Source organism: Chiloscyllium punctatum, chromosome 5 (genome assembly GCF_047496795.1).
Source record: "Chiloscyllium punctatum isolate Juve2018m chromosome 5, sChiPun1.3, whole genome shotgun sequence".
Taxonomy (NCBI): domain Eukaryota; kingdom Metazoa; phylum Chordata; class Chondrichthyes; order Orectolobiformes; family Hemiscylliidae; genus Chiloscyllium; species Chiloscyllium punctatum.
The window spans coordinates 21,166,508-21,193,982 of record NC_092743.1 but is presented as its reverse complement, the minus strand read 5'-3'; the positions used below and the strand labels follow the sequence as shown (position 1 = coordinate 21,193,982).

Here is a 27,475-nt window from a genome sequence, read left to right as displayed (position 1 = left end):
TATTTGAAATGGCAAGCTTTCAGAGCCCTACTCCTTCCTCAGGCAGTAGTGAGCGAGAATACATCGGACACAATTTATAAGTAAAAGATCAAAGGGTCATACAACTTATGTGAATATTTTGAACAAACCTAGCTGGCTATTAAATCTTTAATCGGTTAGAATGGAGATGCAGGTTTCTGTTAATTAATATGGAAATCCCAGAATTTCTTTCAAGTCACTGTCCAAGATAACTTCGGGTTTTATCAGTATAAAGGTGACACCTCAGGTGAGACAATCTATTTTAGGTGTGAGTTTGTTTTTGGCTTAACCTGGAGTCACACTTGTTCACACACTCACATGCACACTCTCACACATACGTACTCATTCACACTCCCATGCACTCCCTCTCAAGCATGCACATACACACCCACACTATATCTCGCGCTCTCGCTCTCTCTCTCTCGCTCTCTCTCTGTCACACTCACACACATACATACACACACACACACAAACACAAATCTATGGGATGAATTTGCATTTGCAGATTAGTATTTGCAGATACATTCTATTTTGTTCAAAAAGCATAAGATTTGTAGACAGTCACGGTGGTGTTATATAAATTCCTACTTTGGAAATAAAACCAGTCTGACTCCAGGTTGAAACGCAAGTAGACTCGAAACACGGCCTCGCACCTAAATTTCTTGTCCATCCTGAGATGTCACCTTTATACTGATAAAATCTGAAGATATCATGGGGCAGTGACTTGACAGAAATTCTGGGATTTCCATATTAATCAATTGAAAGCTGCATCCCCATTCTAACTGATTAAAGACTTAATAGCCAGCTAGGTTTGTTCAAATCATTTGCATAAGTTGTATGATCCTTTGATCTTTTACTTATAAATTCTGTGTCCGATGTATTCTCTCTCGCTAACTGTCTAAGGAATGAGTGAGGCTCCAAAAACTGGAGGGTTCAAAGAAACCTATTGGAATATAACCCTGTGTCATGTGACTTTTGACTTTGTCCACCACAGTCCAACACTTGGCACCTCCACATCATGAAATAAGATTGGACAGACCATTTTGTTGCATATTCAGCACAATAATGCCCGTACATTTAGCTCTCATAGTTAGTAAATTTAGGGCTTACTTAGCGCAGCAATAACAGTGGTTAGCCCTGCTGCCTCACAGCGCCAGAGACCTGGGTTCAATTCCCGCCTCAGGCGACTGACTGTGTGGAGTTTGCACATTCTCCCCGTGTCTGCGTGGGTTTCCTCTGGGTGCTCCGGTTTCCTCCCACAGTCCAAAGATGTGCAGGTCAGGTGGATTGGCCATGCTAAATTGCCCGTAGTGTTAGGTAAGGGGTAGATGTAGGGGTATGGGTGGGTTGCGCTTCGGCGAGGCGGTGTGGACTTGTTGGGCCGAAGGGCCTGTTTCCACACTGTAAGTAATCTAATCTAATCTAATCTAACAATAACTGCGTGGGAAATGCAACTTGACCTTTTAACTGTTTGGAGATTAGGATTGCAATACAACATTGGCGTGGAGCAGGTGGAATTTTGCTCTGCAAATGGCTCTGCTGCCTTTAATTCAAGGATGGTCATTCCAGGCCCTTGGTTCTCAACCTGTCAGAGTACTCCCATATCCATTCCTCACTTCTATGAGCAGAGAATTGGACAGTTAATGTTGTTTGTAAAATAAATCAAGTTTTTACGTTGTTATTTGGATGGAAAACATGTCTGCGTTCTTCAATGTTTTAAATTCATGTAACAGAAAATGTATGTGATAATGCCATTAGTATGAGTTGAGGTTCTGTGTCATGAATATTCAACTTTTTACAAGGCTAGGGTAGGATCATGAGACAAAGAGTATTAGTACTCAAGGATTAATGTTTCAAGTGAAATGTTTCCAAATTATTCTGTATGAGGTTCTGGTCAGACCACATTTGGAATATGAGCAGTTTTAGGCTCCACATCTAAGAGAGGATATGCTAGCAGGTTTACAAGACGGATCCTGAGATGAAGGGCTTGTCATTTGAGGAGCGGTTGATGGTGTTAAAAAGTTCGGGAAGCAGGGGGAATCTCATTGAAACTTAGAGAATACAGTGGGCTTGGAGAAACTGCTTCCAGTAGGAGGAGAGGCTAGTATCTCAGAGATACTAGAACTGAGATGAGGAGGAATTTCTTCAGCCAGAAATGGTGAATCTGCAGAAGGCTGTAGAGGCCAAGTTGTTGATGGTATTTAAGATCAAGATAGACAGTTTCTTGATTAGTCAGAGATCAAGGGTTATGGGGAGAAGACAGAGAAAAGGGATTAAGAAGCATACTAACCATGATCGAGTAGCGGAGCAGACTCAATGCTCTGGCCAAATTCTGCTCCTGTATCTTATGGTAAGTTGGCAGTGAGATGTACCAAGTCCATTTAGTGAAGCTTGTTAACATTAATGCACTTTTTGAAATGAACAGATATTTTGGAAATAATAATGTTAATTACAACCTCATTGAGAAGAGTTATGATGTGGGCTAGATGAGCAATACTGGTATGTAATGTGAGGTAGGTAATGATGAATTAAATCCCATAATTAACCGACAGACTTGAAATTATTCCTGTGGTTCCTGATTTTTTTGAGGTCACCTTTTATTGTTGTGTAATGTAAAGATGTAGCTCAGACAAGGGCTGAGTGACATGTCCTTAAAGTGTGAAAACATTCACACAAGAAACTAACTATTGTGACATTGCTGTTAACTGCATCTCATTTTTTAACAAAGAATTCTGTTTTTTGTTCTGTATATGCCATGACTCTATAACATTCTGTAGCTCCCCATGGAGCTTCAGACGTTTCTTTACCTAACAATCAGTGATGATGTGTTGTCATTTGAAAAAGTAAAATATCATGTGATGCTTTAATCAGCTTGATTCTTGTGATCTAGATTCAACCACAAGAAATAAGCCCCCCACCCACAGCTAACCTGGACCGTTCCAATGACAAAGTGTATGAAAATGTAACTGGATTGGTGAAGGCCGTGATAGAAATGTCTAGTAAAATACAGCCAGCACCTCCAGAAGAATACATACCGATGGTAAAGGTGAGAAGCTCTTTAAAATTTGATACTCTGGATGATTTTACACTTGAGGTCAGTAATAATACTCTGGAAAAAGATTGTAGAAGCATAATTGATGGGCACACAGGATTAGACACAAAATGAGAAATTGCTGGAGAAACCCAGCAGGTCCAGCAGCATCTGTAGAGAGAAAAACAGCGTTAAAATTTCACCTCAACTCCAGTGACCCTTGTTCAGAAGTGATAGCGTCTAGGAAAAGGTAGTTTATCTTGATGACAGGAGGTAGGGACAGAATAGGTGGAGCTCAGAGAGAAAGAGAGGGGAAACGTTGGGTAAAGGGATTGTTGATAGTATGCAAGGGAAGTAGAAAAGACAGATAGGTAATAATGGGGACAATAAGAGGTGAAAATGGGTTGGTTGTGCTGAAACCATCTCGTGTCATGACAGCACTAGAGTACAGAGTTGGGTAAAAGTCATGGAAGGAGATGTTCAGGCTCTAAAATAATAGAGCTCGACATTGAAACCTGAAGATTTGCAAGGTCTCCAAGTGGAAGATGAGGTGTTATTCATCCAGCTTTCATTGAGCATTGCGGAAGCACTGCAGCAAGCCCGAGATACAAATAGCAGCCAGGGAACATGGTGATGTGTTGAATTGGCAGGAACTTGGAAACTCCGGGTCATGATTATGAAGAGAATGTAAATGTTTTGCAAAGCAGTTACTCAGTCTGTGTTTCGTCTCCCCAGTGTAGAGATTATCTCCTCTTTGTGAGCAGTGAATACATTAGACTATATTGAGTGAGGTACAGGTAATTTGTTTCTAAATCTGGGGTCTTGAATAGTGAATATGGAGGAGGTAAGCAGATAGGTGTTACACCTTCTGCAATTGTATGGGCAGATGCTAAGATAATGTGGGGAAGTGTTGGGATTGGAGGAAGAGTTAACCAGGATGTCCCAGGAACGCTGAAAAGGTGCGAGGAAATTGTGTGGTATCCCACTGGAGATGGCAGAAATGATCCTTTGGATGCAGAGGCAGGTGGAATCTTTGTTATGGTTACCCTGGTTATTTTTGCCTCGGAGCCTCCAAGATAATCTTCCGGTCCAGGGTCCGCTCGGTGGAGCAGGACGAGATGTGCTCACATTTCTTCTTCCAGAAGGTGCACAAAGAGAGCTCCACGCTCAGCAGCCTGAAGGAAGAAGATGGCTCAATAACGTCATCTCAGGCTGACGTCATGAGGATCAGTAAATCCTTCTATGCCAGTCTGTATGACGCAAAGCCGACTGACAGCGCGGCCTCCCAGTCGTTCCTGTCCTCTATCACGGAGGTCTTAGACGACAGAACACGCGAGAGGCTGAACCAGCCACTATCTCTGGACAAGCTGACCAAGGCCCTAGAGTCCTTCGAAAAGAATAAAACTCCCAGTAGCGACGGCTTACCGGTCGAGCTCTACTCCGCTCTGTGGGACTTGATTGGCCAGGACCTGCTGGAGGTGTATCTCAGTATGCTTCGGGCAGGTACCATGAGTGAATCCATGAGGAAAGGCATCATCACCCTCATCTACAAGCAGAAGGGGGAGAGGGAGGAACTCAAAAATTGGAGACCAATCTCACTGTTAAATGTGGATTACAAAATTCTGTCAAAGGTAATCGCCAACCGGGTCAGGTCTGCCCTGGGGTCGGTGATTCACCCCGACCAAACCTGTGCTGTACCAGGCAGGAAGATTGCTGAGAGTCTCGCACTCCTCAGGGATACGATCGCCTACGTGCAGGACAGAGGGTTGGACACCTGCCTGATCAGCCTGGACCAGGAGAAAGCCTTTGACAGGATATCACTCAGGAGGGAATCTGCACTTGGATCAGACTGCTCTACACCAACATTGTCAGTGCAGTCTCAATCAATGGGTGGGAATCAGATAGCTTCCCAGTCAGATCTGGAGTCAGGCAGGGCTGCCCTCTCTCTCCTGCCTTGTTTGTGAGCTGCATAGAGCCATTTCCCGAGTCCATCAGGAAGGATGCGAGTCTGAGAGGGGTGACTATTCTTGGCAGCAGGGGCCTGCAGGGTAAGGCCTCCCTGTCCATGGATGACGTCGCCATTTTCTGCTCGGATCCGCTGTCCGTGCACAGACTCCTGTGCATATGTGACCAGTTCGAACGGGCCTCGGGGGCCAAGGCAAACCAAGGCAAGAGCAAGGCCATGCTCTTCGGGAACTGGGCCGACCAATCCTCGATCCCATTCACCGTCAGGACCGACCACCTGAAGGTGCTGGGTGTTTGATTCGGGGGGGGGGGGCTGGGGCGTGCGCCAAGTCTTAGGAGGAGCGTATCAGCAAAGTGAGGCAGAAACTGGGCAGATGGAAGCTACGGTCGCTCTCCATCGCGGGAAAAAAACCAGGTCAACAGGTGTAAGGCACTGTCATTGCTATTATACGTGGCACAGGTCTGACCTATTCTCAGAACCTGTGCTGCTGCAGTCACCCGGGCCATCTTCCAGTTTATATGGAGATCTGAAGGGACTTGCTGTACAAAGATCTGGGCAATGGGGGAAAAAATATACCCAATGCCACCCTCACCCTGATGGCCACCTTTGTGTGTGGCTGCATCAAGCTGTGCTTGGATCCCTGGTACGCAAACACCAAGTGTCACCATGTACTGAGGTTCTACCTGTCCCCGGTGTTGCGAAGGATGGGCCTGGCCTCGCTGCCGCGGAACACTCCGAGTAGTTGGACCATTCCGTATCACCTATCCTTTGTGGAGAAGTTTATGAAGAAAAACACCTTTGACCACAAGTCCATCAGGAAGTGGTCAGCACGTAGTGTCCTTGAGACCCTTTGGGAAAAGGAGAGGGCGGATCCTATCGAGCGGTTCCCTGAGCAGACTGTCAAAGCCATTTGGCAGAATGCTTCATCGCCAGAACTTTCCAACAAGCACCAAGACATGGCTTGGCTGGTGGTGAGAAGGGCTCTGCCTGTGAGATCCTTTATGCACGCCTGGACTCTCAGCCTCACCGCACGCTGCCCTGGAAGTGGCTGTGGGGGAGACGAGACTGTCACACGCCTCCTTCTGGAATGTGCCTACGCAGAAGAAGTCTGGAGAGGAATGCAGTGGTGTTTGTAGAGGTTCGTCCCGAGCAGCACCATGACGCGGGACTCCGTGCTCTACGGCCTGTTCCCCGGGACGCACACCGAGACAAACATCAACTGTGCCTGGAGGATCATCAACTCGGTGAAGGATGCTCTCTGGGCGGTCCAAAACCTGTTGATCTTCCAGCTGAAGGAGTTGACCCCGACAGAGTGTTGCAGACTGGCACATTTCAAGGTTCAGGACTCCGTGTTGAGGGACGCACTGAAGCTTGGGGCAGCTGCTGCCAAGGCGCAATGGGGAAAGACCACCGTGTAACATCTGCCTAAAGAAGAACAGGGGGCCCGCGCAGTTATTTGGGCTCTGCTGACGCCTCAGCTAAAAATGTAATCGTACAGACCTGTAAATAGGAATGATTACTCTGTTTCAGTATGCAAAGAAATGGAATGTTTACATATGTATGGCATGTCCAACTGTACAGACCATCAAAGTATTTTATGAATAAAGTATATTTTTGAAATTTAAAAAAATCTTTGTTATGGGAGGAAAGAGAAAGGCTGGGGATCAGTGTGGAGAGTAGGTTGATCATGGCTAAGGGCCCTGTCAACACAGTAGGACGGAGTCCTCAGTTGAGAAAAAGGTGAACATTTCTGAGGCCCACCTGTGGAAAATGTAATGGAGGCAGAATCTGGGAGAATGTAATAAAAGTCCTTACAGGAAGTGGGGTGTGAGGTGATATAGTTCAATATAGTAACTGTGGTAGTCAGTGATTTTGTAACGGATACTGATGTCCATCCTATTTCTAGGGATGGAAACTAAGATGTCAGACGAGTTAGAGATGGACTTGGTGAGTTGAGAGCAGAGTGGAAATTGAAAAAGAAATTCATAAATTTTTCACCATGGTGCAGCTTCCTTCTCTCCCTTGAAAATGGAAAAGTATAATTAAGTTAAACATTAACTCTGTTTCTCTCACCACAGATGCTGCCAAACTTGCTGTGTTTTTCCAGCAATTTATTTTTGTTGCAGATTGCCAACATCTGCAGTTCTTTGTTTTACACACAATTAAACGTTGCTGTTTCACCTCTGGAATTACATCAAAAACTATCCATTGAGTAATATTGAAACTGATTCATGCATTCCCAACTGAGCACAAAACTGCATTTAATTAGCACTAAATTGACCTATCTCTCTCAGCAAGACGTGGGAAATCTTTCACAAGTGTACATTTTAATAGCAAGAGGCAAAAATAGCTCAGCCACTCTGATGTGGAATGCTGTAAAATCATTTTGAAAAGGGTTAGAATGTTAAAAGCAAAAAATGACAATTATAGATAATTACTGTGCAGTGTTATCCATCTCAATTGCCTGCGAAATGTGCTATTCTCAGACTTTTTCAATTACACTACTTCTAATCTTATAGCTGTGAGAAGTTAAATCCTATACAGGAATTTCTGATTGATTTCATTTAGCAATAAGCCTAGTTTTTTTTTTGGTCATGTCAAATCTATATTATAAGTATGACTGTAGGTTGAGACAGAACAACATGATTATATGCTCTTCACTTAAATGTGGAGTTTGTATTCTATTATGAAAGTACCATTGTGAACTACAGATTTTTTAACTTCCCCAAATTCTGTGATGTTTTCCATAGTACTAAGATAATCTGTGTTAAAACATTGTCAAACCTTAATGCTGCCCTCAAATGTGATGAAAAACAGCCAACTAAGATCACTTCACTACCCTGACCAGAAAGGGCTTCAAAATTGTTTCTTCTCAGATCACCATGGTAAAAAAAGACATTCAAAGCAAGATTAGTTAAATAAAATCCTTGAATATGTCACAAATCAATGGTGTTTATACAAAAAATAAAAATTCATTGGATCCTGTTCTGCCAACACAGCTCAATTTCTTTAAATTTAGCAAAAGTAAATGAGAGTCCCACTGTTCTTGTTCTGCACTAAATTGATCGGTTTATTGTCAGAAGTGCTTTGATTCTGATAAATGTGTTCTCAGGAGGTTGGTTTGGCATTAAGAACTTTATTGGCTACAGTGGATGAAACAATTCCTTCACTTCCAGCAAGCACCCATAGAGAGGTAAGCTAAGATTAAGTTTGGCCTTAGTTGATCAAACTCATTGCCATTTACCATACAGTATTTGCTAGTTAATGAGTAAATCTTTCTGTGTATGTATTTATAAATGCACCTAAACTCTTTTCTTGGCAGCGTGTTCATTATAAATTCCTATGCCCACATTTATCACAGAAGCTACCTGTGTAAACTTGTTAAACCATGCATTTTCGCACATTCCTGTATGTGATGAAAGTTTCTCCTCAAATTTACGCTTCGCTAGCTTCGGTGCTAACTCCCTGTGTGCAACATGATAGGTAATAATTCTAGTAAAATCCCAGCTTTATTTTTTTAAAGTTATACAGCTATTATGTAAATTTTAAAAGCCAGGATATGCCTTTTTTTGTGTTTGAACACATTAGACAAATATAGCAGATGTTCCAAAGTTCTAAACTGCTGTTTTAAGCTAAACTGCGACTCCTGAACTTGAATAATGGAACTCCCATTAATGGTCATTAAGCTTATTACATTTTTTAAAACTTCTATCCACATTATATTTGTGTGAAAGAATAATTTCATCACCAATGTTTTTGTAATCTACTTCAGTAGCCATTAAAGCATTCCAAGCTCTAATAAAAGGAAAAGAAAATCATCATCATAGAACCTCTACCATGTGGAAACAGGCCATATGGCCCAACAAGTTGACACTAATCCTCAGGTGATCACCCTGTTCAGTTTTGCCCATATCTGTTTATCTCTTTAGCCCTCAGATCTCGATCTAGTGCCTTCTTGAAAACATTCAATGGCCTCAATTATTTTTTTTGTGGCAGAGAATTCCACGGGCTCAGTACACACTGGGTGAAGAAATTTCTAAATTCAGTCCTAAATGAGCAGCCCACCCTTAAACTGGGATCCCTAGTTTTGAGCTCTCCCGATCATCGGGAACATCCTTCCTGTGTTTACCATGTCTAGTCTAGTTAGAATTTTCTGGATTTCTATGAGGTTCTACCCTCACCCCCGTTTCTTCTAAAGCCCAGTCTTAACTGTTCTATTATCCCAAGAATCAGTCTGGTAAACTTTTGTTGTACTCCCTCCATAGCCAGAACATCCTTCCTCAGTCAGAGTTCAAAACTGCATACAATACTCCCAAGTGTAGTCTTTCTGAAGTCCTGTAAAATTGCAGCAAGGCATCCCTGTTTCTTTACTCAAATACGCTCGCTATGACTGCCAACATCCATTTGCCTTCTTCACCATCTGCATGCTCACTTCCACTACTAATATACAAGGACACCCAGGTCTTGTTGCATCTCCCCCTTTCCCAATCTATCACCATTCAGATAATCTGCCTTCTGTTTTGCTGCCAAAGTGGTTAACCTCACACTTATGTACATTAAACTTCCTCTGCCATGCATTTGACAACTCATTCATCTTCTCCACATCACACTGAATTATCTCTTCATCTTCCCTCACAGTACATCCTCCCACCCAACTTTGTGTGATCTGCAAATTTTTATATTACGTTTTGTTCCCTCATCATTTGATAAGATGCCAAAGAAAAGATACGATTGCATGAGGTCAGGGTCATTTATTAACTTCTCTAACCAACAGAAAACTAAAATTAGAGACTTTGATCCCAACAAGAGCCTTCAGTTTGTTATGGACCAGACCAGACCCCTGAAAATATGTTAAGAAGGTAGCCTATACCCTAATGTTCTCTTACGTCAAAAGTAAATGATGTCAAAGATGCTGCATTCCAAATGCATTTCAGTTGGTCAAACTATACTTGACATTAAGCAAAACACAATTCATTCCAATACTATATTTCAAATACAACAAAAGAAAGAGGAACTTGGAATAATTTTACTCTATTGGAAAACTTAACAGAATAAAAGATTATTTTACTACTATAGTAACATCCCATAAGGTGGCAAAAAGGCAAATTAAAAAAGAAGATTGTCTCACATGCAATTCTATCAGCAAAAAAGAGGTACAAGCAGCAGCTCCCAAAGAGAATGTATAGCAGCTGGGAGAGATTCACTGTCTTCCAATCCTGCTGAGACCTCAATTAGTTTTCAGCAGTTGTTGCTAAAAATTCTGGATGTGTGAGAGCTTGACCACACCCATTCATGCTGCTTCTATTGTTCCAACTGTTTTAAAAAAAAACCCAAGGAGTCTCAAGTTGTTTATCTTCTCAAATTGCTCCATACCTGCCCCCAATCTCTCGAAAAGAAACCAGGACAAAGGACACTTCTTAAAGCTACAGCACCGTAAAAATTTGTCAAGCATGATATCCCTTTTGTGAATCCTGATACGATTGTAGCCAATCCTTCCTATAGAGTCATAGAGATGTATAGCATGGAAACAGACCCTTTGGTTCAACCCATCCATGCCTAACAGATATCCCAACCCAACCTAGACCCACCTGCCAGCACCCGGCCCTTATCCCTCCAAGCCCTTCCTATTCATATACCCTATCCTACATTGCTGATATCCTTCCTATAATGAATTGCCCAGATCATCATGCATTCTTTCTGCTGTGACCTAAGAAATGCAATATCACTTCCTCCTTTGTGTTGTCAGAAACCTGATGTATAAAACCCAGAGTTGTGTTTGTCTTTCTTTCATCTTTGTACTTCACTCACATCTTTAACAAGCAATGTATTTTACCTTCTACATCTTTGTTCCTCCAATCTACCAATAAGCTTACTAGTTAGGCTGTACATGCATTCATTGTTTTTCTCCGACATGTAATGGCACAAAATTTTCTGCATTGAACTTTGCCTGCTAACCCACTTGTGTCATCTCGTACTCCTTTTCCGCATACAACATATGCTGTAATTTAGTATCGCCACAATTGTGAAAGGGGCACTGTTGAAAAGATTACATCTCTCAATTCCTGTGTTTTTGTCAGTCAAATCTTGCAGAAATGGAGCATTTTACTGCATCTTTCAGCTCAAGTGTAATTTACACTTTCAGCTCACACTTCCAGTAACTTAAACAGCACAGCAAGAGCTCTAGGGTACCTGGGAACATAATGATCAACAGTGTTGTTCCCCCCTTCACCAATTAAATATAAGTTTCAGAAAGAAATAGACGAACAACTAAGAAATAGGGAGAATTCGCCAAGTCAGGTACTGAGAAAATAGAGAGAGAACGTTTGGCTTAAATGGAACAGGAATACAGCATGGATTTATTTTTAATTTGAATCTTTAAAAGGAAATTGCTTCATTCAAGAATGAAACTCAAGTGTTTAGATTGATTCCTTTCTTGACTAAACTTTTGTTCTCACCAGTTTAGGAGGATTGAATCAGCTCCCCACTTTGCAGCCCCCCAGGTTGGCCATAATTAGAATTTGTGTTGTTTTTTTAGCTGCAGGCTATATCTCTCTCTAATAAAACTATATTTATCCAATGTCTGCTATATCAAATCCGAGTTTTCTTGATTTGGAGAGCTATTTTATTGTTTTCTTACCCCAGAGAAATAGTAAGATGCAAGATCACATGTCTATGCACACTGGTTATAACGTTTACACAAGAAAATCCATTACAATAGGAATTGAAAGGAAATTACAGTTTAAAGTCCTTGAGGAACTTCAGACTGTGGAGACTTGAACCATCAGCAATGGCAAATCAGCAGCAGTTCTCCTTTGAATTTTCAGCTTGTGGTGTTTCTTCTTTATCAGCTCTGTCACTGTGCACTTTTCTTTCTTGAGAGCATTTGCTCCACCTGGGTCCAGTTTATGGTCAAAATTCTATCTTTCTGCTCTGCCAAAACCAGTTATTGAAATTTAAGCTGATTGTGTATTTCCATGTCTAAGTTCATTGTTTCCAAGCTTGATAATTGCAGTTAGTGTCTTTTTGCTAATCTCTAATGTGTGAAACTTCACATCGGTGTAAATCAAAACAGAAAATGTGTTTTTTTTTCTCTGACTCAGTGAATTAGGTTTAGTATCATAAAATGTTAATTTCAGTTCAGACAATTTTGTTTATTCCATGTTGTTTTCATGAAGCTTGGCTTATCTGTGTGAACAGGTGATTGTTAGGGCCATTTTAAGTTGGTGTTTTGTTCCTCTTTTATAAAACAATTCCTTCCGTGAAAGTATCCATTATTAAAATCAGATGATGAATTTGAATATCAAAAGCACATATTTCATTTCATTACAATAAGGTTCACTGGCATTGACTGAAAATTAAGTAGTTAGAAAAATACCATTGAATGCAAGCCCTAACTTTCTGTACGACGTATAATCAATTAATATGCAAATCCTGCGATTTCTTTAAGAAAAAAATTACAGTGATGGTGTTGAAGGGTGAGCTGGCATTTAAGGCAGAGATTGAAACAGTGATCATCAAAGAGCAAGTTCTGAAGATGTTTAGCTCATTGAGACTTACTTTGCCTAAACTTGCCCCCTAACTTATGCATTAGTAAAAGCATGCACTGTGACCACATCAGTGATTTTCCAGCAAATCCTGGCACAGTGCTCTTTTAATTAAAATTAATTTCAAACCAAAAGTCCCAAAGGATGTTTGGTGGTCTAATTCAGAGGATATATGGCACAGAGATAGACCACTTAACCCCATCAGTGCATCTACTCCTCTCAATTCTCCTCCTGTCTTTTCTCTTTTCTATCATCACAACCTTCTTATTCATGAGTGTGACTATTTCCCCTCAAATGCATCTGTACTGTTTACTTCAACCACTCCCTTAAGTAGCAAGATCCACATTCTCACCACTGTTTGGGTGCAGATGTTTTTTCAGAATTCTGGGTTTTATGATGACGGTTTTACACCAATGTGCTTCTGGTAATTCTCTTCCCACAAGAGGAAACATTCTGTCCCTTTGTGTCCATTCCAAGAAAACTTTTCATAATCAAAAATTCAATGTTTTTTGACTTGTTTCTTGATAATTCCCTTTTCACAAATGAATTTTCTAATTTGCTTTGTCTGTTTCATATTTTAGTAGCATATCTGCATTAACACTTATCAACTATACGTCCTCCTTAGCACATGCAATTGGAATAGTTTTATTAATTCAACTAAATGCTGCTTAATTGTTTGAGATGTTGGTACCAGTTTTTATAATCATCATCATATATCAAATTAATCTTTTACACTTGTTTGATTGTGGAAGCCTCTAACCTTATTTTTCCTCTATAGATTGAGATGGCGCAGAAGTTACTAAACTCTGACCTAGCAGAATTAATTGGAAAAATGAAGCTGGCCCAACAATATGTGATGACAACTCTTCAGCAGGAATACAAGAAGCAGATGCTGACAGCTGCACATGCATTAGCCGTGGATGCCAAAAATTTGTTGGATGTTATTGACCAAGCCAGACTGAAAATGATTGGTCAATCTCGGCCCCTCTAGCTGCCCGAAGCTTGCTCTGGGGGTTTTTGAAATGATTGTGTGATCAAGTCTACCACCAGCATGTGGAATCACAAAGAGCCAAAAAAAGACCTTATCTATCTACATATGTATAGAAATCAGAAAAAGTACTGTCAAGTCGAGGATTCCGGGACACCTGAGGGCTGAGAATTCTTGCTGTACAGTACAGGAACTCCAGACTGGAACTCTAATCACTGAATAGAAATAGACCAATATTTAGCTGCAGTACGTCGACAGGATTTGAACAAAGATGTTATATTTTCAGACTGAAGTCATTTAAGGTAACAAAAATAAAATCTTTCTTCGTCACTCCACCTCAGTGTGGTGAATGGAGGTTCTCCTGTATTTTAGCAACACTCTGAAGTGTTAATTAAAAAACTAGCATGTAGAAAAGATCTGAGACTGTATCGTGCTTCAAGCAGAAATACATGCTAGTTGTGTAGAAAAAACCTGGAACAGATTGTGCTGCATTTGCAGATGCAGCAAACTTGAGTGCTGTGTATTAATATTTGTTCTGCTATTGTTTAACTTCATTTTTTAATTATTTAAAACAAAAGCCACGATCACAATTAAAAACAAACTAGTTACTAACCATCTTGTTTCTGGCTTGTCTAAGAGTTTGTGGGAACAGTGTAGTATGCAGGCGTGGTACATTTTTTTTTCTATTTTCCATATGTATTACCTGTTCTCTGGAACTCCCTCCTTCATTTTGGGGTATAAATTATTCTCAGGAAGAATATAATGAACTGTACAGTTATTTGACCTATTAAAAAGGTGTTAATAAAAAGCAAAACCTTGTAATGTTTTGTACATATTACCTGACATACATCTGCACTTTGTCTCAGTTAAGCATCGGACTGGGCAACAACTCCAGAATTGTAAATGATTTATGAGCTGGTACCAAAAGTACCGGTCACAAGAGTATACAAATCCAATTAGTTGACAAATATTCTCATGCTGTACAGGAAAGGGAAGCTGGCCTGTGTAGCTCTGGTGCAAATTTGTGGTTTATAGCTAATGCTGTCTGGGAAATAAAGGTGGTTTTGCCAAATCCGTCCACATGTCCTAGAAATAAAGATATTTAAGTATCCTCAAATATCTTTTGATATACAAACATATTTGTCCATTTCATCTTGTGTTTCTCTGTATCTGGAGAGTAGGTGAGATCTCTCCAATTTTGTCCAACTCTATTCTTCCATGGATTTGTCTTCTGGAGCTTGTATAATTAAACATGATGTCCTTCTAAGTGTCATTATAGTAATTCTATCTGAATCATGTTGCTGCTTTTAAGCAGTATATCTTTGGAAAGTAATTTCCTGAGCAGACTGGATGCTGTTAGAAAAACAGTGATGTAATTTTCCAGAATTTCAGAAGTATTTCAAAAATTATCAATAAACTTCAGGTGTTAGCAAATTATTGTCCTCATTTTCTTCTATAGCTGTACTTTAGCTGAAGATGAGAAAGAGTAGGCTATTCTGTCATTCATTTAGATCATAACTGATCTGTACCACAATTCCAGTTTGCCTGTCTTTGCTCATATATCTTAATAACCTTAATTAATAAAATTGTATTAATCTCAGTCTTGAAATGTAAGTTAATGCAGTATCTACAGCCTTTTGGAACAAAAAGGTTATAAATCTCCTTTGTGTGAGAGATGTATTTACTGATTTCATTCCTAAATGGTCTGATTCCAATATTAAGAAATGCCCTTTGATTGGGAAATCCAAGTCAACAGGGAACAATTTCTCTGAAATACTCCATGAAATTCATGTTATTTTAAACACCTCCATTAGACCAGCCTTTAAAGCTCAAATGAGACCATGAGTTATTAATTTAATTCTAGAACCTGTGTCTCAGTTCATCTATTTATCAATCCCTCTGAACCCCTCAATTAGATTCCAGTCTGTAACTCACTCCTGGCTACCTGTTATTCTAAACATAAACACCATTAGCACCTGATTAGATTCCAGACCATTCCCAAGTATATGTCGTTCTATATATGAACGCCCTGAACCCCTCAATTAGATTCCGATCTGTACCTCATTTCCAGACATACGTTTATATATAGAACCATTGATTAGATTCCAGTCTGTAACTCACTCTTGAGTGTCTGTTTTCTGAATATAAAACACCACAAACTAAAGAAAACAAGTTTATGTCAAACACACATGCACACACTGGTACAGCCAGCAATGAGGAGGGTCAATAGTGAGCTGCTCTGTTTTGTGGTCTTGCTGTAGGGACGTGTTTTGAAAAGCATTAAGATAGACAAGTCCGAGGCAGGTGAGGAATTTATATGAAATCTTCGTATCCTCTTTAGTCCGTTACGGACTAGGCCAGACCACTCCAGCATTCTTAAGCAGGCAGCCCAGACCATAACTTTACTATTTGTTTTGGTAAGTGTACAGTGAAAATTGCCCAGAGAAAGTAAGCTAGGTTGACTACCAGGTTTTAAAACAGACAAAAATTACAGAATGAAACAAAGGACAGAATATAAAATGCTCACAGAACTCAAGTCTATCCAAACTAGACTTAATTATGCTGTTCTAAAAAAATACATGTAACATCCCAGTAAACAGACCCCTTAAACGCAGAGCAAAACAAAATAAAGGCTTACAGGTTGAAGTTAAAAGGGCAGAAGGAGAGTGTCTAGCAGCCTGTTTCCACACAACCCACTGCTGAACTGCCTCAAACAAGACTTCAGCTTTTAGGACTGACCGCTCCCCTTTCATTGATTTATTAAGGGGAGGTCATGCCTGACAAACCTGTTGGTATTCTTTGAAGAGGTGACAAGTAAGTTAGACCAGGGAAACCCAGTGGATGTGGTCTATCTAGACTTCCAAAAGGCCTTTGATAAGGTGCCACACGGGATGCTGCTGAGCAAGGTGAGGGCCCATGGTGTTCGAGGTGAGCTACTGGGATGGATTGAGGATTGGCTGTCTGACAGAAGGCAGAGAGTTGGGATAAAAGGTTCTTTTTCAGAATGGCAGCCGGTGACAAGCGGTGTCCCGCAGGGTTCAGTGTTGGCGCCACAGCTGTTTGCATTATATATTAATGATCTGGATGAAGGGACTGGGGGCATTCTAGCGAAGTTTGCCAATGATACGAAGATAGGTGGATAGGCAGGTAGTACTGAGGAAGTGGGGAGGCTGCAGAAGGATCTAGACAGTTTGGGAGAGTGGTCCAGGAAATGACTGATGGAATTCAACGTGAACAAATGCGAGGTCTTGCACTTTGGCAAAAAGAATAAAAGCACAGACTACTTTCTAAACGGTGAGAAAATTCGTAAAACCAAAGTACAAAGGGATCTGGGAGTGCTAGTCGAAGATTCTCTAAGGGTCAACATGCAGGTTGAGTCTGTGATTAAGAAAGCGAATGCGATGTTGTCACTTATCTCAAGAGGGTTGGAATATAAAAGCACCGATGTGCTACTGAGACTTTATAAAGCTCTGGTTAGGCCCCATTTGGAGTACTGTGTCCAGTTTTGGTCCCCACACCTCAGGAAGGACATACTGGCACTGGAACGTGTCCAGCGGAGATTCACACGGATGATCCCTGGAATGGTAGGTCTAACATATGAGGAACGGCTGAAGATCCTGGGATTGTATTCATTGGAGTTTAGAAGATTAGGGGGAGACTTAATAGAGACGTACAAGATAATACATGGCTTGGAAAGGGTGGATGCTAGGAAATTGTTTCCGTTAGGTGAGGAGACTAGGACCCGTGGACACAGCCTTAGAATTAGAGGGGGTAAATTCAGAACAGAAATGCGGAGACATTTCTTCAGCCAGAGAGTGGTGGGCCTGTGGAATTCATTGCTGCGGAGTGCAGTGGAGGTCAGGACGCTAAATGTCTTCAAGGCAGAGATTGATAGATTCTTGTTGTCTCGGGAAATTAAGGGCTACGGGGAGAATGCGGGTATGTGGAGTTGAAGTGCCCAGCAGCCATGATTGAATGGCGGAGTGGACTCGATGGGCCGAATGGCCTTACTTCCACTCTTATGTCTTATGGTCTTATTATACAGTTTACTTCTAAAACACGAAAGCTTTGGCCTAAAGTCTCATCTGTTTACAAAAAAACCTCCCAATACCCTTTTCATTCTCTGTACCAAACCAGTCATTTCGGAGTATGGAAGAAGAAACTACGGACACAGTATCCTTGAGAAAAGGAACAGCTTTTAGCAAAATGGAACAGCTTTGTGACAAGTCACAGGAGAAGTCCCAGAGTACTGGGGAATAGCCAACGTTGTTCAGGTAACAGCAAGGGAACCTACTGGTCAGTGAGCCCTGCAACAGTAGGAGAGAAACTATTAGAGAAGATTCCTAGGGTTTGCTCTTATTTGGAAAAATATGGACTTACTAGTGATAGATGCCTTTGTGCAGGAAAGGTTGTGTCTCACAAACCTGACTGAATTCTTTTCAGGAAATCACAAAGTGATTGATGACAGCAGGACATTGATGTTTTCTGTGTGGAATTTAGCAAGGCCTTAGGCAAGATGTCTAATGGCAGGCCTATTCCGAGTATTACTACAAGGGGGTCAGGGTATTCCTGTCGGTGAGAGGGGAAAGGACAAAATCAGGTGATAAGATGATTTTCCAACTTTTCCTTATCAAGTAACATAAGAACATGGAAGACCTACAGTACAGTAGGAGTCTTTAAATCACCTTGTGTCTCTGGCATGTGAGGTAGTAATTTATAATATGACATCATTTTCTAGAATAATAGCTACCAAATAAGCTGTTCTTATATAACATTTGCTTATATAGGACAGTTCAAGAGTGAATCAAGTTTGATGTTATGCATTTAAATCTGAATACTTTATTCTCACACGTTTTTCTGAATCACCTCCACTATTCTTCATATGGGAATATAGACAGTGACTATTTGGAGTCATAGAGATGTACAGCATGGAAACAGACCCTTCAGTCCAACCTGTCCATGCCAACCAGATATCCCAACCCGATCTCGTCCCACCTGCCAGCACCTGGCCCATATCCCTCCAAACCCTTCCTATTTTTATACCCATCCAAATGCCTTTTAAATGTTGCAATTGTACCAGCCTCCACCACTTCCTCTGGCAGCTCATTCCATACATGCACCACCCTCCGTGTGATTTGCCCCATACGTCTCTTTTATATCTTTCCCCTCTCACCCTAAACCTATGCCCTCTAGTTCTGGACTCCCCAATCCCAGGGAAAAGACTTTGTCTATTTATCCTATCCATGCCCCTCATAATTTTGTAAACCTCTATAAGGTCACCCCTCAGCCTCCGATGCTCCAGGGAAAACAGCCCCAGCCTGTTCAGCCTCTCCCTGTAGCTCAAATCCTCCAACCCTGGCAATATCCTTGTCAATCTTTTCTGAACCCTTTCAAGTTTCACAACATCTTTCTGATGGGAAGGAGACCAGAATTGCACACAATATTCCGACAGTGGCCTAACCAATGTCCTGTACAGTCGCAACATGACCTCCCAACTCCTGTACTCAATACTCTGACCAATAAAGGATGATGATCTTTTAGCAGGGGCAGGATTGTGGCAATTGGGATGGGGAAACTAGCTCTATTTTATTATTGAAACGTAGGAGTGCTGGGACCATACACAGACAAGCACATAAAACTCAGTAATGTAACCTTCTCTCACACACAGAAAAGCATGTCAGTCAGTGATTTACTCTGCCACAGGCACAAATACACAGGCGAACACACATCACTCAGTGATGAATACTTACACAAGCACTAACAGAGAAAAACACATATACAAGCAAGCTGACACACTGAAATCCCTCCCAAAATCCCTAGATCAGACTGCAGCCTGTAACTGCCTCTCAAGTATAATAAATACAAAACCCTGAGCTATTGATTTGGTACTAGACCGTACTCACTCCTGGTATCTTATTCTGTCATGGATGAAGGCGCCATGGTGGGGCAACGTATAAAACTTACTGATTTTTTTTATGTAGAGGTACGTGTGACAATAAATTTCTATTCTATTCTATTCTGATATATAGGTGAATCTGCACTATACTCTCTCAACACAGTGATCCAGGTGGGTCTGTCGAAAATTCTGTTCATTTTGTATTTAGCTCTTTTGAGATTATGATCAATACTCTGTTGGTATCTTGATCACTTTTTCTATCTGTGCAGTAGGTTTTTATCTTCGTGATTTTTCTACCTAAACATCTAAATCACCTTTTTCCTACACATACTTTCTGTTCTGTCACCAGTAAGAAAATTTGTAGTTTATCTTCTTAGATTTAAAGTGGATGCAAGTTCCCTTTCAAGCCACAAACCATCCCAACTTGAAGTTATATTGCTACTTTATTGTGGCTGGCTATTATTACCCTTCTAATAGCACTTTCAGTGTATATACAATCCAAGGACTAAGGAAGTTCAAGAAGACAGTATATCACCACTTTCTCCAGGGTATTTAGAGTTGGACAATAAATGCTGGCTTAGCCAGCAATACCCACATCAGATGAATGAATAATAAAAAAGGCACATTCAACTCCATCAGCCACAATTTCAGTCTACTCTCATTCTGTCTGTGAAAGAACTGTATGAAGTTCTGTCAATTTCCTAACAATGTAAGAAATATTTGCAGGAATCTGTCAATTTTTAGGTCTAACCTGCCATTGAATTAGATCTTGCCTGATCCTCAACCTAGATCCGCGCACCCTTTGATTCCCACAGGGTTCAAAGATCTGTTCATCTTTGCTTGAAACCCAACAACTGAGCATCCACATGTCTCTTATGTAGAGAATTCCAAAATATTTACAACTCTAAGGCTCCAAATATCAGCTCAAAATGGCCTTTCCCTTATACTGAGTCTATATTCCAAATTCTAGATGCACTAACCAGGAAGCAAATTCGTAATGTCTGTTCTGTTAAGCCCCTCAGAATCTTACATCTCAACATGATCACCTGGCCTAATTTCCTGCTGTAACTGCATGTTTACGTTCTTACAGAAAGATGCTCAAATCTGTCTGAACAGCAACAATTAATGGTTTCTCACCAATTACAAGATATGCTGTTTCTATGTTAGTTGACCAAGCTTTTAACCATTTGCAATAATGCCTTTTACATGAACTTGTGTCATATTTTGTTTGAATGGGCTACCGAGTCAAAGGTGTGAAATAATTTCAAGCTTTTGTTGAGCATGCATTTCTGAATTTAACCTTGGAATCAAAGCCTGCACAAATTGGTGTGGGCTGATCCAATGCTAAATTGGAGTGGCTTATGTCCAGTTTACATCCAATAAGTGAATTCACTAATTTCTAAATCTCTGTCTCCTACATCCCAGCCAGTTATAAACCCAGGTCACAATATTTACTTTCAACTGCATTAGGTGTTGATGGTAATTTCTTGGTCAAGAGTTCTTCAGCTATCTTCTGGAGTCCGTGTAGATAAAACAGCCCCATCCACCTCGTGTCCCGAAAAGAAAAAATACATTTTTCAGACATGAGGTATTTCTCTCAAAACCATGCTGACTGTTTGTGAAACAGCTCATACTTGTCCAAGTGCTCAGTCATGCTGGTTCTCATGAATTCCACGTCTCCACAACAGATGTCCCAGTTAATAGGCTTCTCCCCTTCTTCCTTTCTTAAATAACTAAATGACAGTTGCTATTTTCTATTCCAAAGGCACAATTCTTGAATCTAGAGAACTTCAGAAAATGGTGACTCATGCATCAGTGATTTCTTCAATTCCTTATTTTAATCCTTGACTGGAAAACATCAGTTCCTGGCAAATTGCTTATTTTTGTCACGACAAGCTGCATCACCGTATCCAGAAAAGTGAACCAGAGGAGCCTACGTTCAGAAGGGGATGACTTCAAAAATCAATGTGTGAAGAAATAGTAACAAAATGAGGCCATTTACTCCATTGAGCTCGACCCACTGTTTAATAGAATTGTGGCTGATCAACATTTCAATGTCTTTACCTCATACAATACCTCTGCACCATTAGTGATCAGAAATCGTTTGGTCCCTACTTTTAAATATACTCAAAGACTGAACTTCCACATCCCTCTGGAATAAAGAATTTGCAACCCTCATCTCAGTCCTAAATGGTATTCCCATTATTTTCAAATTATGCCCTGGTATTTGACTCCCCAGCTAGAGGAATTGTCTTACCAGGGGTGTGTCTACCCTGTCCATTCCTTTTAAGTATTTTGTAGGTTTCAATGAGATCACTTTAGAGAATACAGTCCCAGTTTTCGAATCTCTCTTCAGAGGATGGTCCTGCCATCCTGGGAACAAGTCAGGTGTACTATTGTTAAACTCCCTCCTCGGCAATAATGTTTTCCTGAGGTAAGACAACCAAACCTGGATACTGTATTCCAGGTGCAGTCCAACCAAGTTTCTACATTTATTGAAACAGAACATCTCTACTGCTGTCTCACGGACAGGTTAATAAGGCAGTGTGTTATTACTGCAGTGTGGACTTTTTCTTTGCTGGTCGATGAATTTTAGTCAGAGGGACAAGTGATCTTAACCCCTCCCCATCACTACTTTTAGTGTTTTGTTTCAGTGAGTGGTTAAAAAAATCTATGGGAGTTAGTTGAAGACTGTGTTTTTGCAGACCTGAGTAGCAAATTCTTCGCACAAAGGGTGGTTCTATTGTGGAATGAACTGCCAGAGGATGTGGTAGATGCAGGTACAGTTACGATGTTTAAAAGACACTTGGATAGGTACATAAATAGGAAAGTTTTTTAGTGGGTATGGGCCAAATGCAGGCAAGTGAGACTAGTTTATTTTAGGAAAATTGGTTGGTATGGACGAGTTGGACAGAAGGGTCTGTTTCTGTACTCTGACTATGGGGTGGCACGGTGGCTCAGTGGTTAGCACTGCTGCCTCACAGCACCTGGGTTCGATTCCTGCCTGTCTGTGTGGAGTTTGCACATTCTCCCTGTGTCTGTGTGGATTTCCTCCGGGTGCTCCAGTTTCCTCCCACAATCCAAAGATGTGCAGGTCCGGTGAATTGGCCATGCTAAATTGCCCACAGTGTTAGTCAGGGGTAAATATAGGGTAGGGGACTGGGTTTGGGTGGGTTTCTCTTCGGAGGGGCGGTGTGGACTTGTTGGGCTGAAGGGCCTGTTTCCACACTGTAGAGAATCTAATCTTAAAAAAACCTTATGAGAATATAGTATATGAATAATATCTAGTTTAGTGCTGCACCTCTGGGAGAGACAGGTCTGTCTGGACCTATGGTTCCTAAAGCTTTGTAAAATGACATAATATTATCACCTCATGTCTGGGTTATTTGTAGATTGATACAAACTGGTGGCTCTAGTTAATCATTGATTGCAAAGTTACGATAAAGTGAAAAGGAATGTTGCGCCATTATACACCCACAGTGTGTTTCAAGTATTTCTACTTTTTAATTGAAATTTACTGTGATTCTTATTTATAATGCAGGAACTTGTGTGCAAATGAACATTCAGATGGACACTTGGAGCATGCAAACTATCATCACCAAGTAGGTCAGACAGTATCTATGGAGACAGATGCAAATGTTGGGGTCTGTAAACTTTGATCAGAATTGGGAAATCTAAGAGATGTAATTCGAAACCCCCAATATATTTTCTTTGTGTTACTTTCGTCCAGTTGTTTCAGGAGATATGTCTCAGTAGATGTGTGCACTTCAGTTCAGAATGTCAATTTCTTTTTTCAGATATAATTCAATAATAATTAAGCATAAAACCATATTTACTTAGAAAACAAAACTTAACAACATAGTTGTTCAGCATCCACATTTGCAATATGTTTTGCACTACATCAACATCATTTAAAATGGTTGATCAAATCTCTAAAGCTGTAATGCAACAGATAAACCTGGGACCAAAAATAATTGGTAGGATTGTTTTTCTTAAAAGAACAAAAATTCCAGGGAAGTCCTGAGTTACTTTGACATTGGCATACTGATAAACACACAGTATGTACTGGAAGTAGGTTTGCTCGCTGAGCTGGAAAGTTCTCAGACGTTTCGTCACCATACTAGGTAACATGAATGAGCCTCAGGATGGAGCACTAGTGGTATGGCTCTCTTTTTATTTATGTGTTTAGGTTTCCTTGGGTTGGCGGCATCATTTCCTGTGGAGATGTCAGTTTCTGTGGTGATGTCATTTCCTGTACTTTTTCTCACGGGGTGGTAAATGGGATCCAAGTCAGTGTGTTTGTTGATAGAGTTCCAGTTGGAATGCCATGCTTCTACACAATGCCTCACTAACACAGCATGTAGTTGACTCTTGGATGACCTAACAAGCGACTCATTTGCACTAAACTGCTAAAAGGTCTTATAGGAACAAAACCAGATAGATAGCCTAACATCAACCTAGGTACCAGAAAGACAACAGCACATTCATCCTGTAAGGGTGACAAGGGTGCAGAACCTACTTCAGGTGGGACACTTCAACATCCATCAACATAAATGACACAACAGCACCATGACTGACTGTGTGGTCATGTACCAAAGAATGTAGCTGATGGACTGAGTCTGTAGCAAGCTCAGAGGGAACCAACAAAATAGAAAGACTTGAACTCAACTTCACCAGTCTGCCTGCTGCAGATGCCTCCATCCCTGACAGTGTCAGTAAGAGTGAGTACCGCACAATCCTTATGGAGAGAAAAGCTTGCCTTCACCATGCTACATGGGAGAGACTTTGAACAGATCTAGCAACTCAAGACAGGGCATCTATGTGGTGTTGTGGGCCATCAGCAGCATCAGAATTGTACTCCACTGTAATCAGCAAACTCATGGTCTGTCATATCTCTCACTTTACCACTACCATCAACGCTGGTTCAATGAAGAGGCAGAAAATGGCAGGAGGGCATTTGGAGCAGCACCAAACTTACCTAAAAGTGAGATGCCTTGTGAAACTACAATATAGGACCACTTGCATGCCAAATAGCATAAGCAGAAAGTAATTAAGCTAAGCAATTCCACAAACAATGGATCCGATCTAAGCTCTTCAGTCCTGCCACATCCAGTTGTCAATGGTGGTGATCAATTAAACAACTAACTCCACAAATATCACTATCCTCAATGATGGAAGAGCCCAGTACATTAGTGCAAAAGCTGAGGCTGAAGCATCCACAAAGGTCTTCAGCCAGAAGTGTTGAGTGGATGATCCATCTCACCATTCAGTGCTCCCCAATATCGCAGATACCAGTATTCAACCAATTCAGTTCACTCTATGTGATAACAAGAAAAAACCACAGTCAGTGAATGCTGTAAAGGCTATAGGCCTTTGCAATATTTCAGCATTAATACTGAAGACTTGTGCTCCAGAACTAGCCAAACTGTTCCAATAAAGCTACAACACTGGCAGCTATCTAACAATGTGGGAAATTTAGAAGATATGTCCTACACAGAAAAAAAAGGACAAATCCAACCCACCAACTAATGACCCATTGGCCTACTGTTAATTATTAACTACTTATCAACTACTTATTGGCACCCTGTTTGTATTCTATCAGGCCCACTCAGCTGACTGCAGTACAGCTTTGGTTCAAACATGGACAAAAGAGCCGTAAGTCCAGAGATGAGGTGAGAGTTTTAGACATCAAAGCAGCATTTGGATCTGGCATCATGGAGCCCAACCAAAATTGGGGAAATGTCCCTTTTGATTGAAATCATTGCCTGCACAAAGTAAATAGTTGTGATTGTTGAAGATCAGTCATCTCAGCTCAAGGACACTTCTGTAAGAGTTTCTCAAAGGTCTGTCTTTGCCAAAACTCTTCAGCTGCTTGACCAATGAGCTTCCCTCCATCATAAGGTTAGAAGTGGCGATGTTCACTAATGATAAAAAGACCCATTCACAGCTCCTCAGATACTGAAGCAGTCCATATCCAAACGCAGTGAGACCTGGTCAATTTTCAGACTTGAACTGACAAGTGGCAAATAATATTTGTGTAACACAAGTGACAGACAATGACCATATCCAACAAGAGAGAATTTAACCATCAGCCCTTGACCTTCAATGGAATCACTGAATCAGCCACTATCAACATCCTGGGGGTTACCATTGATAAGAAATTGAACTGGAGTGGGCATACAAGAGCAGATCAAAGGAATATTATAGCGAGAAACTCGCCCCACTGACTCCCCAAAGCCTGTCTACCATCTACAAGGCACAAGTCAGGAGTCTGATGAAACACTCTCCAGTTGCCTAGATGGGTGCTGCTCCAATGACACTCAAGAAGCTTGACACCATCCAAGCCAAAGTATTGGCATCATATTTGCAAATATTCACTCCCTGCACCACATGTATATTAGCAGCATTGTGTTCCTGTTTGTAATCCAATTATTTACTTATTATGCCAAACGTCACACAGCACCAGGTTATAGTCCAACAGGTTTATTTGGAAATAATAGCTTTCGGAGCACTGCTCCTTCATTATCACATGGAGTGGTGCTCCAAAATTATGGGCCTAGTTCAGGCAAATAAGGCTATTCTAAATAAACCTGTTTGACTATAACCTGGCGTTGTGTGATTTTTAACTTCTTAACTTAAAAATGTGTTGCTTATGCCTGAAACGTCGATTCTCCTTCTCCTCTGATGCTGCCTGACCTGCTGCGCTTTTTCAGCAACACATTTTTAGCTCTGATCTTCAGCATCTGCAGTCCTCACTTTCTCCTAGTTGATTTTTAACTTTGTCCACTCAGTCCAACACTGGCACCTCGACATCATTACTTATTATGGCACATGTTGAGTGGGGTCAGAATGGAGAACAGCCTTGTCTTCTTGTCCTTTGCCTTTCCAACAGCAAACTTAACGTGTTTAAAGTAGAGTGTAGGCAATGGCTAGCCATTGCCCTGCAGTCTCCTACAAGGACTGAAACAGACATAGCTATTAATAAAGACTAGACCTTTAGGACATTGACTGTTTCATGCTTACTTCCATGTGGATGTGATTTCTCCAGTACTTCTCGGAGAAGGGGACCTAGGTCAAGGTACATGATATGAAGGCAGATAGGTATGAGGTTAAAGCCCATGGGATTGGGGTAATAAAGGAGCATGAATTGAGAATTGGTTAGCAGATAGAAAATAGAGAGTGGGTATAAACGGATCTTTTTCAGAGTAGAGTGTGGTGGGCTGCCATCTGGATTAGTGCTTGAGTCCAGCGATTCACAATATAATAATGATTTGGATAGGAATCAAATTACAATTTCCAAGTTTGCTGACAGCACAAAACTAGGTGTGGTTGTGAATGGTGAGAAAATGTGAAGAGGTTTTCAAGGTGACTTTGGCATGTTGAATGAGTGGGCAAAAAACATGCTAGATGCAGTGTTATGTGGATAAGTGTGAAAGTTTGGCAGGAAAAAAACAGAATGGCACAATATTATTTAAATGATAGATTGGGAAATATTGATGTATAAGGGGACCCAGCTGTTCTTGTACACCAGTCACTGAAAACAAGCATGCAGGTGCAGTAAGCAGTTAGGAAGGCAAATGGTGTGCTGGCCTTCATTGTAAGGGGATCTGAGTAGAGGAGCAAGGATGCCTTATTACAGTGTTGGTGAGATCACGCCCGGTCCATTTTGTGCAGTTGTGGTCTCCTGCCTTAGAAACTATGTACTTGCTATAGAGGGAGTGCAGCAAAGGTTCACCAGACTGACCCCTGGGACAGGAAGTATAAGGAGAGCCTGAGTTAACTAGGCCTGGATTAATTGGAGTTCGGAAGAATGAGAGGGAGCGTCATTAAAATGTATACCATTCTGTCAAGATCAGACAGACGGGATACAGTGGTAGTGTTTCTACCGACAGGGGTGTCCAGAACAAGGTTTCACAGTCTTTGGTTACAGGGAAGGCTATTTCAGACTGAGAAGAGTGGTCTTCAACCCCAGCAAGTGATGAGCTTATGGAAATCTCTGCCACAAAGATTACAAAATTTAAAAGATGTTTGG

At 41.1% G+C, this 27,475-nt stretch overlaps 1 protein-coding gene across 23 annotated transcripts in view; it reads left to right on the top strand.

The window, feature by feature from the left end:
• The window catches only part of LOC140476938 (focal adhesion kinase 1), a 556,498-nt gene extending 542,137 nt beyond the window's left edge, over positions 1-14,361 (top strand). For all 23 annotated transcript variants that reach the window (XM_072569910.1, XM_072569911.1, XM_072569912.1 and 20 more), the window contains 3 exons: positions 2,909-3,064; positions 8,128-8,208; positions 13,338-14,361. In XM_072569910.1, coding sequence (XP_072426011.1) covers positions 2,909-3,064; positions 8,128-8,208; positions 13,338-13,550 — 450 coding nt within the window. In that variant the 3' untranslated portion in view covers positions 13,551-14,361. The remainder of the gene's footprint in view (positions 1-2,908; positions 3,065-8,127; positions 8,209-13,337) is intronic.
• The last annotated feature ends 13,114 nt before the right edge of the window (positions 14,362-27,475 follow it).